Source organism: Chelon labrosus (genome assembly GCF_963514085.1).
Source record: "Chelon labrosus genome assembly, chromosome: 15".
Lineage (NCBI taxonomy): Eukaryota > Metazoa > Chordata > Actinopteri > Mugiliformes > Mugilidae > Chelon > Chelon labrosus.
Genome location: NC_140348.1, coordinates 18488304 through 18504314, shown reverse-complemented (window position 1 = coordinate 18504314; position 16011 = coordinate 18488304). Strand labels below are relative to the sequence as shown.

Below are 16011 nucleotides of genomic sequence, written 5' to 3'. Positions count from 1 at the left end.
ATGTTTAAAAGAAATCACTGAACACACTTATTTTTTAATTCAGTGTTTTATTGTGAACATCCATTTTGGACAACGGTAATATTTCTTTGTCTACAGTCTTGAAGCCTTTCAGGCCAAATGTCTCCTGAGTAAAACGAGCCAAAAGGTGGCACTAAAACACATTTCTGGTGAGCTAAGACATAGACTTCCATTTGATCACATTCACTTCATTGTATACAAACTTGATATCTTGATTTTACAGAATAGAAAATAATAATCTCTACGTTTTTTAATAAAACTAGATGTCTTTTTATTTTAACAACACCATACAAAAGACCTGCTTTATGAAGCTTGTTCTTGATTTGTGACATTAGTGAGTGATATAGTATCTGGACTGTTTTTATTTGTTCTCATCCCTGCTACATTTGTCTGCATCTCTAACACCTTACAGAAAGGGAGGCTGTGGCACCTGTTGTCTTCAATTTGAGGTCCGCTGGTCCCGATTGGTGAAATTCTCAGTGTGCAAACTAAACTGCATCGAAGCTGATCTGATGCCTGCAATTCATAAGTCTGACAGTCTCTTAAACCTGACCTAGATTTTTAAGAAAGGAAACATTTTTAGCAAGACAGCAGATCCTTTTAAATTTACAGTAGAAATCTGCGTGGTTGATGGTCATGTGGTTCCCTTGTTTAGGAAGCAACCCTTCATCTTAATGTGATGGGCGTAGAAGCTGAGCGAGTGAGGTTTTCTGTTGGTGGATTTTTGGGTGCAGTTCAGGTGTGACGCCAGAGTCTGTGACCTGTAGAAGTCAGCTTGGGCACGGCAGCAGTCGCAGCGACTCAGCAGCAGGCCCACGTCCTTCCTGAAGGCCCGTGTGAAGATGGTGTACAGGAAAGGGTTGCAGAGGGAGTTGATGGGATAAAAGAGGATGAGCAGAATCTTGGAGTGAGACACGGTTATGAGGGGCATGCGTAGGGCTGCAGAGATTGCAAAGAAAGAGATCGGCGCCATGCATAGAAAGTCTGTGAAAATGAGCACAGCCATGCGTTTGGCAATCTTGGTGTCTCCGTGACGGGTGGAGTGCTCTGGGTTGCGAACACTGATATATATACATATGTAACAGTAACACACCACCAGGAAAGCAATAACATTAAGAATGAGCACAGCCACCACATAAACCTGAGAGCCCAGTGTGTCGATGTCCATGGGGAGACAGATGCTCACTTTGCTGTAGCTGCTGACCCCCACAAGAGGGAGCAGGGCAACCAGCAGAGAGAGGCTCCAGCCTGCCGCCATCATAGCGGTCACGTGGTGCATTCGCAGCCTCTTGTTGACATGCATGGCATTGGTGATGGTGTGCCAGCGTTCAAGGCTAATAACGGTCAGGGTGTACACTGATAGCTCGCTGGCAAACACTGTCAAAAACCCTGCAATGCCACATCCAGGCCCCGTCTGCCAGTCTGTGGCGTGGTTGTAGTACTCATGATGGGAGTGGAAGTCCATGTAGGCAATTAGCATCAGATAGAGCCCCATGCACAGGTCAGCAAAGGCCAGGTTACACATGAGAAATCTGGAGATGGTTAGCTTATGGTGGCTAATTAGCAGGATGACCAGGACAGCCAGGTTTCCAGCCACAGCAAAAATTGTAATTATCCAAGTGAGGCAGCGCAGGAAGGGAAAGCCAAGCAGGTCCTCGCAAGGGTTAAAAGCATCTGGCGTTGGTGTGCACTTGACGAAGGGGTTGTTAACACAATCAAATTCCAGGTCTGGATACTGAAAGTTGATGTTGTTAATAAGATTCATGGCGTCTGTAGTGGGCTCTCTGAAGAATACACAGATGTAAAGATTACCATAAAACCCCAGAAAATGGATTAAAGAAAATGTTCTGGTTTAGAGACAGTCTGAATATTATTCTAAAAGGTTATAAATTTTTTATGAGGAAACCAATTGAGTCTGTATTTTGGGGTTTATTTTTCCTATCAAAATCATGCAGATCATGCAAAAAGAGTGAGATCAATAGAATAAATGCATCATTCAAAGTGACGGATGCTGCGTTTACATCTGACGCTAATATTCTGAAAGTAATCTGAGTAAAAACGCCTCACGATCAAAGGAATTTTCATTTGGATCACCTTTTTTGGAGACATTGAAAGATTCAGTGATTATTAAACAACTTTCTGATCAAAAGACTCAGAACAGTTTGTTAAAACAAGTGTTAAAAGCTGCAAGTGATGTGGGCAGCACTGTTAAAAACATGACATTTGTCTTAGTCACCAACTACTACTTTCAGTGTTGTCAATAAATTTTGGAAAAGCAACTTTTTTTGACTGAACGAGAACCCCTTTGCACATGTTTAAGTTATATCGTTATTAATGTTCCACAGCATGTAACTGCATATTTTATTGGATCATTTATTTTGCATGTTAAGTTGAGCTAAGATGGAGACTCTAATTGGTATGATTTCAATCTGGAAACCTAATAATTAACCAAGGAAACAAGTGCTCGCTCTTATTTGAAGAGTAATACATGATTGGGATGCATCAGATTAATCCGTTTTCTTGCCAGGTGCAAATTCTGCTCCTTTTGTATAGCATGCATGCTATGTGAGTGTAAGTGTAAATGTAAAGATCAGCTGAGTGGTGTTAAAATGTTTGCAGATAATCCACAATAACGTTTGTACTGTCCCTTAGCAGACAGGGTAGTAACTTACACTTCTGTTTCGCTGACATCACAAAACTTCGTGAAGTTCTTCAAGGCACTTTCCCTTTAAATAAAAAGAGAAGGCAAAAGGTTAGACTGCAGAACATGTCAATAAAGTCAACAGCTAATTACCAACCTACTCATGATCTGTATTCATTGGACAGAGGTTTGCTTGTTTATGCAGATGTGAATGGATTTGCCACGTCGCTGGGAGCGGCTGTCGGCTCACCTTTGTTTCCGACGCCACGTGTGGAAGGCGCAGCAGTGGCTGGGGTACGTGAGCTCGGCCTCCAGCAGTTCGGCCATGCTTTCCAGTTCAGGGAGGCTCTTCAGAGCCGGGGCAGACTTGGCTTTCAGGAATCTCACCTGCCTCAACCCTTTAGGGGGCAGCGAACTCAGAGCTGTGGAGGAGACATCCCTGAATCACACACGCAGAGAACGTAGACATATGTTTCAGTGAGGATTAGTCAAATAACTATGATTAAAACACAACATTTTAATAATGCATGAGACTACCTCAGCCCACTAGAAGAGCTTTGATCATATGTCATTTAAAACCTGTTGGAGGGAGAGAAAATCAGTTGATTTAAGAAGAGAAGCCACTTGTTTGTTGTTGTTGCCTTTTCTGGTGAATTTGATGAATTTCCCACAGGTGTTCACTGACTTCTAGTGACTGTGGCAGCAAAACCCTAATTTACATTGTTTTCATATTCATCAAGCCAACGAGTAAATCATGCCGTCCTTCTAAAGAGGTGCTCTTTCACAACAAAACTGCTGAATAACAAAATAGAGGTCCAATCCAAAGCAAAATAACATTGAGGATATACGTTGTGTCTTCATTTGACTGCATAAATGGCATTCATCACATCTAAAAATACCCACACATGCAAAAATTAAGACCTTTAGGCATTTCCTGCGTGTCAGTGAGCAGCAAAAACACCAATTCATGAGCTTGACGACACAGAGTTGTTTGCAATCAGAGACCTTGCGAGCTGCATGCACCGCCGACTTAGCTTTTTGTTCACTAATCAGCATTCAGCAGTCATGCCTGCTTTGTTGGTTGTTTACACAGACACGCTGTCACCAGCCTAATGTTTATACAATAAAATAATAAACAGTGTTGTGAATATTAATCTTGCTTGACCCAGTTGGAGTATAATCGCCCTGATGCTGTTGATTCAACTGATACATTTTTAAGTGTTAAAGAGTAGGAGCATTTATATTCTAGTACAAATTATCATTCACTTTTTATGCTACTTTAGATTTTAACATGAAATATTCAGCTTATGATATCAACGTCAAATATTAATGCAGTACCGCAAACACTGTCATCTCTGATTCATGTTATCTTTAATTTCCATTTAATAAGTAACAGCAGTTGCATTAGGAAAGGGGTTCTTCAGCAGGACAAAGCGTAGTAAACTTTACACTGAATGTTTAGATAAAAGTGTGAATGTTTAAAATTATAGGAGAGAAATTAAACAATAACCAAAAAAAAAAAAAATGGTTTAAGTCTGCAGAGCTAAGATGAACTGCAGATTCTGTTGTTTTTCATTGGAACCAGTGTGTCTATATAGCTTAGACGCCCATTTTTTGCATAGGAGACTACTTGAGGCCGCAGCTGCATTAGGTACATTATTCCTATAGGTCCCTATAGATGGTCTATAGGGACCGTACTCTCTCTCGGATTCCCACAGAAACTAAATCATTGTGTTGCCGTTAAAATTTCAGCGTGGGCTGCAGCCATTAAAGGAGCTAGTGTGTTTTATTTGCCTTTTGCCGCATGAACCTTTCACTTCTCATTTAGACAGAGGTGCGCTAGAGACCTTCTTCAGAGGACAGTGACATTATAAACAGTTGTATATTTGGCCAACATCAACACAGTGGCATCTACAGGCTAGTGGGGGTGGGGGTACACAACAATGTTGAACAAGCAGTTTGTAGAGCCTCATTACCCAGATGTAGTGCTACTCAATTTAATCGGCGTCATAAGTAAACAGCTATGATATTTCAAACTGAGCTGACATGCTCACTGCATTTAAAATGCCCACCTCCACAAGCTGAGCACAAATGTAGTTCATCCTGGTAGATGTAGGCAATGCAAATAACCGGTTGTGCAAGAAGGGCAACTCAACTTAAACTAAAACTTACTATGTCAATACAGCTTGGAAGAAGTTCAGTGTAAAGCTATAGTTTTAAGTATTATCCACATATAAAGGGGAGGAATTTCCCTTCTCTATGAAAATATTCTTTATCTGAATAGGTCTTGTACTAAAGATTTTAAGCTTACTTCAGGAAAGCTGACATTACATTTAGCTGGGCTTAATTAATTTTCTTATCTTGACTTACAGAGTAGTCGGGCCGGTGGCTCCTTCAAAAGCATCTTCTTGAATGTAACTGAGATACTTGTTGTTTCTCAAGTCTCTGCAAAAAAACAAAACAACAACAACTGTGACCCGGAGCTCATACTAACTCTATGCGATGTAAAAAGCAAACTAAAGATGACACATTAACAGCCAACAATGCCCAGAACCATTTTTCATGTACTTTTTGTTTTCTCAGCTTGACACTGAGGAAGATAAGCATTATTTTTAGACTGCAGGGTGTCTGACATATCTCGTCCTCATCAACATTCAGCATTATGGGGCAAAAGCAAGAAAAACAACAGCCTGTGCAATCTTTGTTTAGTCTTACATAAAGTTTGTTTACTGGTACACTGAGTTTTTATGATTAGGGAAACCAAAAAAAAATGAATTAACAGCAACATACAACATGTACTGCTGCTAAGGATGATTTAAAATGCTTACAGCGTGTTGAGCTTGGTTCCATTGAACGCGTGAGATTTTATTTCCTTGAAGCCGTTCCTAACCAGTTTCCTGCCAAGGACACAGTGTTATAAATTTTGCTTGGCTGTCAAAAGCACCTATCACCAAGGTCAGAGAACTGAACATTCAATTACATACGCTTATTAAGATGTACCAAGAAACGTCCCGAACCAAAAGTGACAACTTTTTGCTTTGTAGCTCTGATAATGTGGCAACAAATCTAATTCGTCTCCTCTACTCACATGTCAACATACTCCTCTGTGACGCCGTTGAAGGAATTGGCAGGAATGAAGTCAATCCTCATGTTCTCAGCTACCTCTCTGCACAAAGAGGGAGATGACGTTCATTTGGGTCGTTTGCACAAAACTGTATATTCCTCAGAGCAGTTTGATGACCTGTGACACAGCTGGAGGATCTGTGGCATAACTGATGGCATTGTGACATTGATAAAAATAAAAAGTGAGCTCAGAATAAACTAACTGGGCTCCACTTAGACTTCGTGACACAAAGGAACACACTCTCTCAACACGCAGAGAGACGCTAATCCAGTTTAGAGAGGCAATTTTTTCTTTATTTATTTTTCCTTACGGGAGATTACTTACAGGAAAATACTCGGCGCCAGGGAGGAGATGGTCGTGAAGTCTGGGAAGTGTATCACGCCCGTGTTAGAGATGCTCCTGTGAAGACGAGCGGCACAGACAGATGATCGTGAGCGGATAAGAGCGAATCTTCAAAGAGCCCCGTAAAAATGTCACAGAGCTGGGGATCGCGGAGACGTTTCGCGAGCCACTTCTGCTCGTGATCTCTGACACGTTTCTTCACAGTTAACTTGCGGCAAATGGATGCTGAAGGAATAATGTCCACATGTGGACATTTCTTTGGTTGGAATACTAACAAGGGGATGCACATAGAGGCCGGAAGATATGATGTTAGGAGCCTTAAAATCTAGGTTAAACAGATTTATAGTGTTGTATAGGTAATAATAAAATTTATTGCAATGTAGGGATGTATAATCTACACAGACTAATCAATTGTTAACATAATTACATAAACAGAAGTAACTGCAAATAGAAATCTCCTCAAAAACACATAAAATAGCCATACAGTCAAAATGAAGGCAGCTGCTATCTGCATAGCCTCTGGAAAACTTAGGTGGGTCCTGATTTAATGACTCAATGAATTTTAATATGATCTCAACATTATGAGACCCCTGATAATATACCACTTAACGTGTCTCAAGCGCAGTAGTGACATTTTTAAATTGTCTGCACCTCGACTGCTCGTTCTCCTCGCCTCCCGCGTAGCTTCAATAAATTGTAATTGTCACCATATTCTAAGAAAGAGTTTATATTCAGTGGTCCCTCTCAAAGCTGCGCTGTAGCTCGAAGTCTTTCCCTGGCTGGCAGTAAATAGATCTGGATAAATAGATCTAATTCGTTCCTAAATCAACCTGTCAGAAGTTACTTGCCTCGTGGACGTCGGGTTACATTTTGCCAAGATGAGTTATGTGCTACAAGCCTGATCAACCATCCTGACAAACGGATTCCTACTGCTCTTTGCCGTCAGTCCAATAAAACCTGACAAATAGTGACTATAGTGAAATAACCGTGCAGTCTTCAAGTCTTTTCTTTTGTCCAAACGTGCTGCTTGTTTTGTTATTGCTATGCAAACGTGTGTAAATCTGTCACTGAGTAGGGGTGAATGCGCTTCTACGGGCCTGTTCGTTTTGTGCTTTGCTTGCTTTGTTTCCTCCACGTATGCTTAAACGGTGATGCTGCAGCGTTCGATCTGTCACCTTTGTACAGATGAACAGGATGCATGCGGATGCGTTAAGGCACTGTAGTTATTTAGCAGCTTGTCAACCTCTGCATGCTAACGCGCTCACACTGACAGTGCTAATATGCTGATGTTTAGCAGGTATAATGTGTGCCATGTTTAACTGATTCATAGTGTGCTAGCATTTGCTAATTAGTCCAATATATAGTGCAGCTCAGGCTGACAGGAAAGTTGTTAGTTTAGACGTGGTGCTGGCGCCTGATAAAACAGGGCCACCGAAGTTAGTTCACACCTTAATGCAAGGTCTGAGCAGGCCCTTCTGATGCCCACACTTCCCCCCTTGTGGTTGCTATACCTGATTGTTTGCCCCGCCCTGATGTGTCTCACCTGTGCCTCATTGTTCCCCGTGTATTTAGTCTCCGTGTTTCCTTCCAACTTTGCCAGTTTGTCTTTATACCTCTTTTTCTTTGGTCTTTCTCGCTTTCTTTTTTTTTTGTAAAGGGACTTTCTATCTACCACCTGTGTCCTGAGTTGTGCGTTTGAGTCCTCCTCAACCAGATCCCCGTTACAGTTAGTACATGAATGCCTTAAGGATAAATTGATTGGATTAATTGCTTAATTTCACAAAAGATGTCAACTTCATGCTTGAGTTAATGTCAGTGGATTATCCTCTGGGGACCATGAATGTTTACCAGACTTGGAAATCTTTGGACCCTCAGTAACTTTAAAACAAAGTCACATGTGTTCAGGCTTAAGCGTGGTAAAAATAGATGAAATATGCGCGTTAAACTGTGAGTGACTTACAAATATTCCAGCTTGGGCAGGTCAGTGAAGGCCCCTTTTTCAATAACCCTCAGACTGTTGATATTCTGCACCGAACTACGGGAACACAAACGAGGGAACACATCAGTAATTACAATACTGCTGTCAGTGGCTGTCGGCAAACAAGCGCAGAGAAAGCCATTCATACATCAGCCGCTGCTGAAAAAGTCAAGGATTAAACGCGCCGCTTTGTAATTGACAGACTAATCCCGCGAAACTGGGATGAAATGCAAAACACACCCCAGCTGTTCAAATGAATAATTGCTTTCATCACGTCTGAATGTGACACGCGGCGGAAGGTAAAGTGTCACTTACATTTGCGCCAGGCTGTGCAGGGAGAGGAAGGCATGTCTCTGTATGCGTGCGATGCGGTTGCTCTGGGAGATCTCTCTGTGGCACAAACACATCCGTCAACAGATTAACAAGCGACTGTAAACAAATTAGCCTCAGAAAAGCCACGGATCGGGTACATTTTTAGCACGGCAAATACTAAGTGCGACACAAGTGTTTGCTCGCTTACTTTTTCTTATAGAAATAGGACAAGAGTGATTGATGGAGGGACACAAACCAAGAGGGAAATATTAAAATAATTAATACTTCTAGGTGGATGCTTTCACCTCATGTTTGGGAACGCTCCCAACATATATCAGGGCTGCATCTAGGCCAAGAAGAGTAATGCTGGAAAAAATAGGAGGACTAAACAAAGACGCTGAGAGACAAACAAAGTCAACAAGACTTCTTGATTTGCCCTTGAACACTTTGTTTTCTGATGGCTGACTTCCTTCCATCTTCTTTCTTGTAATCATCATTTCACCCTCCCACTCTACTGTAATCAGCCAACACTTTTCCTAGAATAACACCGCTCCGCTTCCATTTCAAACCAAGAAACAATTAAAGGGCTCCATCTGTACTACAGAGTTGTCTTTTAATTATTTTTTTTTTCTTCTTCTAATTTTATCCCCTCTCCTGATTGCATTATGTATCGTGTTATAATTGGCGCTCACGGTTCATAAAAAGCTTTTTCTTTTTCACATGATCATCTAAATGAAGTGCTGTGATTTCGTGTGCGCGTCATCCAATGGCAGGGCTTCTCGTGTCATCCTACCTTGACATGGGTTTAAAGGGCTAGGTTAGGAGAAATAAAGCATCACGGCTTGAGATTGTGGAAATCAGTACGTCTCATTGCAACTTTTGGGTTTGGAAACTTTTGGAATTTATTTAATCCTCATGAAACGGTGGCTTACAGGTAACTGTGATTTACCCGAACGCCACCGCAAGTTAACTTTGCTTTTCAATCATTTACTGACCAAAAATATCAACAGATATTTAAAATTCCTCAGCAGAAAAAGAACCCCTCGCACCCAGCGGCAGTAGGTGTTTTTTGCAAATTGTCCACCAGTCTCTGACATCAACTTGCTGAAATGATTAACCACTCTTTCATACAAAATTCCTTCACTTTAAAAGGATTTTCTCGCTCCACTAGTGGTTTCAAATTGCTACATGACATTTTCAGATCTTGGCTTTGAATAGGCTATGCCCTAACCCTCCATTTCTTCTTTTCCTTTTTTATATTTGGAGCCATTACTTGGTAGATTTCCTGGTGTATTTAAGATGAATATCCCGTTGAAAGACCCACTTCTGGTTTGACCTCAGCCTTCATAGACGGAACCTGGTGTTTTCTTCGGCTTCTCTTTAATATGATGCAGAGTTCACAGTCAAATCGATGACTGCAATCTGACCAGCGAATCAACCCCAGACCGGAACATCTCCACCACCATGCTTCACAGCTGGCATACTGAGCGTGTCCACTGTTGCTATGCTCAAACAATTCTCTTTGATTTGTCTGTGCAGAGCAGATTATTCTAAAAGACACAGTTTTTACTTGTATGTTCAATGTCAAGCTAGAGTTTTACTCTGATTTTCTTTTTGAACAGCAAACACTCATTTCTTTCAAGCAGGGCAAAGTTTTGCAATCTCCTTCTGATTGGGGACTCGTGCACATTTGTTGCCAGAAATACCCTGCTCTAGGGCAGAATTTGCTGTGGTGGCTGGTTCAGGACAAATCGGCAATCGCCTTGAAATCCGCTCCTCTTGTAGCTAATTTTCCCCCTACAGTGGAATGATTTATTTTTCACTTTTTTAAAATCTCTCGCCAGACTCACAGGCGTCTACAACCACTTATTTTTTTCTCCCAAAGACCTTAAGGAACTCTTTTGCTCTTGGCATGGCTACACCTGTGAGTCCACACACTCAACAGATTCCTAACAGATTCTAATTTTAGGATGGATTTGACGGCGTGATAAAGGCAGTAGTGTACTTACTTTATTCAGTTTGACCAATTTGTGACCAGGACTAGACAGTGCTGATTTCATGTGTCATATGTTTGAGTATATCAACTTTATTTATAGAACTATATATGTTTGAAAAGGGTCAAATTAGTCCAAAGACTATGTCCAAATTCAACTTTGACCTGTTTCCGGCTTATTCAAAGTGACCTTATGAACACATTCGATCTAAACAGATACACATTGTGAACTTGTTGTGTAACTCCAAACCTAGAAGGACTGAGCCCATCCCCAGCAAAGCCGTCAAAGTGAAACATGTTAGGAAATAATGAATAATCAACAGCAAATGCTCTCCTGTCCCACGGCTGCCGCCACTAATCTGGTCAAGATGCGAGCATCTGCTGCTGATGTGAGTGACAGTAGAGTCAGAGTTCAGTGGGTTGTGACAAAACACGTAAGTAGTTTTGTATGAAAGTATGAAAATACCTTTCATATATGGATTATATTTGAGTTTTATCGAAGCATCGGAATGAGCTAGGAATGTGTGTCCTATAGAGAATAGTTCTCCTCTGTTTCTTATTTACTGTAATGTCCTCCTGTGTATTTGGACAAATTGTCAGAAGACGGAAAGTTTTCTAATCCAGTATGACCAGTTCTTTCTCAGTAGCTGTGATTTGAACTGTATTCTGATGTAAGTTACATTTTTCTGTACATTATTTTTGTCTTTTTATTTTTATTTATTTATTTATTTTTGCAGTGAAATTGTGTCAGGAGTAAGTTTAGGAAAGATAAGTGTTTATTCAGGACAGTCCAAACTAACTTATATTTTATTTTAAAGCTTGCAACCACAATATTTTGCAACTACAGTGTGTCAGCAGTAGTGTCTGTTTAAAATAACTTGTTTTAATGCAACTTTAATGCAAAATTAAACACATTTATGTAAGGGGAAAAAAAGCATAACTTACATGACTGTAACGCTGATCAGTTCCTTAAAGGCATGAGTGGGAATTTCTTTCAAGGGCAGACGAATGAGCTTTCTGAAAGAGTCACAAAGTAACGCAGTTAAATAATCCACATATGAACGAAAATGTAGACTTACACTGATCACAAATCGCAGACCAAAAAGTCCTTGGAAGAAAGTGCTGAAAGTGGCCACACAATAAGTCCCAAAAGAAATAATATTTAAAAAAAAAAAAGTTCCTTAAGTATCACAAGTGCACTGGTGGGTTCAGTATGAAATCCCTCAGACTCTCCAGGAGGATTACAGGGATTTTAGACAAGGCTTTTGTCATCAGTAAAGCTGAGGGTTTGGTTACTTACAGTCGAGGCACGGATGGAGCTCCTGTCCGGGAGGCCAGCTGAGTGTCTCTGCTGCACTGAAACGTGTCGGGGGCGCAGCGGCAGATGGACGGACAGGCGTAAGCCCAGCAGGAGCGCACGTTCAGGACACCGGACAGCGCGACCAGGAGCCAGACCGCCCGGGTAGCCATGCGTGACACCGCGCTGCTCACTAACACAATAATAAAAATACGAGAAAGAAATGCTTCTCAAAGTTGATAAAACAACACTTTTGAAAAAATCTGACTCTTTAATTCCAAGCCAAAGCGGGAGGAGGGGTAAAAAAAAATCTAAATAACGCTTTGAATTAGTTTCAGGATGCCTTCAGGTGCCGTCGTAATCGCGAGGTTGCTCTCCGACTGTAAGATCTAAAAGTGAAATACAAGCGGAATTTTCTTTGACAGCTGAGAGGCAGAGATGTGACGTTTAGTGGGTGGAGATCATGGATGCTTCTCTAAAAGCTGAGCTCAAGTCATGAGGTCACTGAGGGTCTAATCAGCATTTACACTGATGAGTATTTATTTATTTATTTATTTATTTTTGTAAAGTTTGAATATGGAGTGTGCTTATTCATCCAAGGGTTAACTTTGTATATGGAGGTTGTATATTAGAAATATGATGTATGACCAATAAGTTCCCTATGTTTTTCATATATGCTCCCAAAAACAACATTTCATAAGTTTCACGTAGACTCAGCTTTAATTTTTCTGATAACTGCATACAGCACATTTTTAAATGTGATGCCATTCTGTGCATCAGTTGGTTTCTAGAGTTACATAGGTTTTGACAATCTGAAATTCACTGTTGTAGATTGCACAGTATTGAGTTACACATCATGTCGAAATTAGTGGAAATCAGTAGATGCATAATTGTGAAGAAATGCATTCAAATTTTCATTTTGCATTAAAGCAAAGAGGTTTACATATTGTTAACTGTAATATATACATAGTAAGTTCTCCTACTGACCTCGGATATTCTTTGTTTACCTTATTTCTTTTAATGGGCTTTGGTTTTGAATGATCTGACCAAAACCACCTTAACATGTGATCTTAATTTACTTAAAATACATTGAGGTTTTATTGCGACAACATTCTTCCCAAAGATTGTAATGTTCTGTTGTGGTGCAAAGCTGCAAAGCACAAATTTGACTGTATTTTAGAGACATAGATGATGATGTATAGATGATGTGGTTTGTGGTGCTAGGTTGTATTTCAAAATGCATTGTGATGCACGGAAAGGTGGAATCCAGCTGTTGAACTTGTTGGCATCAGATTATTTAGATGTGCCTAATAAAGTTTAATTTAATTTATTTGAAGATGTGCTTCAAAGTAGATCTGTGTTACTTGAAGGAAACACACCTAACTTCCAATGAGACAGAAAACAGTTCTCATCATGGCCCTTTACTTATACACTATATAACCATAAGTATTCACTCACCCATCCAAATAATTGAATTCAGGTGTTCCAATCACTTCCACATCCACAGGTGTATAAAATCAAGCACCTAGCCGTGCAGACTTCTTCTACAAACATTTGGAAAAGAATGGGTCACTCTCAGGAGCTCAGTGAGTTCCATGGTACTGTGATAGGGTGCCACCTGTGCAACAAGTCCAGTCGTGAAATTTCTAACTACTAACTAAATATTCCACAGTCAGCTGTCAGTGGTATTATAACAAAGTGGAAGTGATTGGCTCAGCCATGAAGTGGCAGGCCACGTAAAATGACAGAGTGGGGTCAGCTGATACTGAGGTGCATAGTGCACAGAGATCGCCAACCTTCTGCAGAGTCAATCGCTACAAACCTCCAAACTTCGTGTGGGCTTCAGATTAACTCATGAACAGTGCATAGAGAGCTTCATGGGATGGGTTTCCATGGCCGAGCAGCTGCATCCAAGTCAAACATCACCAAGTGCAATGCAAAGAAGGAGATGCCTTCTCTGGAGTGATGAATCACGCTTCACCATCTGGCAATCTGATGGATGAATCTAGGTTTTATTGGTTGCCAGGAGAACAGTACTTGTCTGTGCCAAGTGTGAAGTTTGGTGGAGGGGGGATTATGGTGTGGGGTCGTTTTTCAGGAGCTGGGCTTGGCCCCTTAGCTCGGGAGAGAATTGAAAATAGAGAATTGAGTAACTCAGTTGTTCTGCTACATTTTTATGTATCCACAGATAAAGACGAAGCTTCTGTTATCGATAGTCTTTTTTTAAATTTCCAAGGTGGCACGTCAGCCTGAGAAAAGGACAGCTGGGTTCAGTGGTAAAACAAAAAAATCAACACATTCTCACCGCGTACACTTTTACAACACCTGACATCACCACAGTCCCATTTACACGAGTACGTCAAACTAAAAGCTTGGCGTCACCGACATCCTTAGCTGAATCTCCTCTGCTGTCAGTGACCCTGACCCCCTTTTTCCAGCTCTCTCATCCTGCTCCTCCAACATGCCACTGTGACCCATGTCAAGAGAGCAGCAACACCTTCTTCTGGCTGCCACTTTCTGTAACAACCGCCACACACACACGCACACACATTCAGTTCCCTGGAGAGGTTGCTGCCCAGTCCTGTTTACCGAGACTCTTGCATTCCCTGCAGGCCTCTCAGCGGAGCACAGTGTCAGGCTCCAGTGTGTTTAACCCTGTAGAAGAGAGACGAAGAAAATAAAAAAAAGTAGAAAAGAAAAAACACAGACAGGGAGAGAGGGAGGCTAATTTATGCGAGTGGACTTGAATCTGCCCACGTCTTCGTGCTAACCACCATGCTGTGCATCACTTCATACCAAGAAGGTCATGCACAGCAGGACGAAACTTTCAAGAAAACGCACACTGACATCATTTAAAAATCAGAGTTATATCTCATTAAAATGTCATGATCGCTCGGGCGAATGAGGCAAACAAGCAGTTACACCTATTCGAATTGGAGTCAATTGTTCTCCTCTTTGTATAGCACAGTGTTAAACTGCATTTATAATAGCTAGTTCTACTAATGTGGCACAGATTGTGGTACTTTTACCTGTCTAATGTCTGCACTACTATTACTACTATAAGTACATTTTCCTCCTTTAACTTACCTACTTTCACTGAAGGACTTCTTCCACAAATGGACAGAGGCGTGTTTTTCCGTGTTCGTTTGCGTCATGTTGTGGTTATTTTTTGTGTCATTGTGACATGTTGCATCTACATTTTTAGCCTCTGCTGTAATTTTATGTCTCTTTGTGATTGTTTTGTGTCACCTGGTGGTTGTTTTGTGTCTCTTTGAGACTGTTTTTCCAACATTTTTGTGGTCTGTTTCATTTCTGTGGTCAGTTTTGTGATCATTTTTGTCTGTGGTCATTTTGTATCTGTGTGATCTTATTGCGATTTTATGTCTCTTTGTAGTTGTTTTGTGGCTGTTTTGTTTGTGGTTTTGCATCATGTTGCAGCTGTATATATTTTGTGTCTCTTTCTCTTGTATAATTTTTGTTTCTGTTCCTTGTCATTTTGTGTCTCTTTGTAGTTGTTTTGTGTCTCCTTGCTGTTTTGCGTTTTTCTGTGGTTGTTTTGCATCTCTTTGTGTTTTTTTTGCGTCTCCTGGTGGATGTCTTGTGTCCCTTTGAGGCTGTTTTGCAACATTTTGTGGTCATCCTTATCTCTGTGGCCTGTTTCATGGCCTCATTTTGTATCAGTGTGGTAGTTTTGTGTGTCTTTGTAGTTGTTTTGTGGATGTTTTGTTTGTGGTTTTGCTTCATGTTACGTCTCTGTTTTCTATGTGTGTATGTGTTCTGTTTGTCTTTTTGGTGTCATCTGACTGAGGTTGCTTTGTCTCGCTTTGTTGCTGATTTGTGAGTTTTTGTTTGTGTTTTTGTGTCTTTATTGCTGTTTTGCATCTTTTTGTAATCTTTTTGTCATGTTGTTTATGTGGTTGTTTTCTCTTCGACACATTTCTCTCTGTTTTGTATACAGTATGTAGGTTTTTTGTGGCCATCGTTTTGTCTTATTGTAGTCAATACTGTATGTGTAGTAATTTTGTATCTTCATTGTTTTGTCTATTTTGTGGCAGATTTATATCTTTTTGTCATATTTTTGTGTGTGTGGTTGTTTTGTGTCTTTTTGCATCTTCTTGTGATCTTATTTTTCTCTCTCTATATGTCTTTATGTGGGACGATTGGCATCTTTTTGTTGTGATCTACCTTTTCCTCTGTGATTGTGTTTGTGGTTTGTTTGTGTCTTGTGTGTCCCATGCCTATAATGTTGTACTTTCCAATTTATATGAACAGTGCGTACACACCATTACCTGGCATGCTGGTGCTG

At 40.7% G+C, this 16011-nt stretch overlaps 1 protein-coding gene across 1 annotated transcript; it reads right to left on the bottom strand.

Annotated features, from left to right (window-relative positions):
* Positions 1-362: 362 nt before the first annotated feature.
* On the bottom strand, positions 363-12228 carry LOC311500650 (lutropin-choriogonadotropic hormone receptor-like). The gene is made up of 11 exons (XM_084562171.1): positions 11709-12228; positions 11354-11425; positions 8419-8493; positions 8086-8160; positions 6108-6182; positions 5748-5825; positions 5488-5556; positions 5030-5104; positions 2910-3098; positions 2691-2744; positions 363-1802 (listed from the first exon to the last, which is right to left on the bottom strand). The coding sequence occupies exons 1-11, from the start codon at positions 11876-11878 to the stop codon at positions 653-655; spliced, it is 2082 nt and encodes a 693-aa protein (XP_084418297.1). The 5' UTR covers positions 11879-12228; the 3' UTR covers positions 363-652.
* Between the last annotated feature and the right edge of the window lie 3783 nt (positions 12229-16011).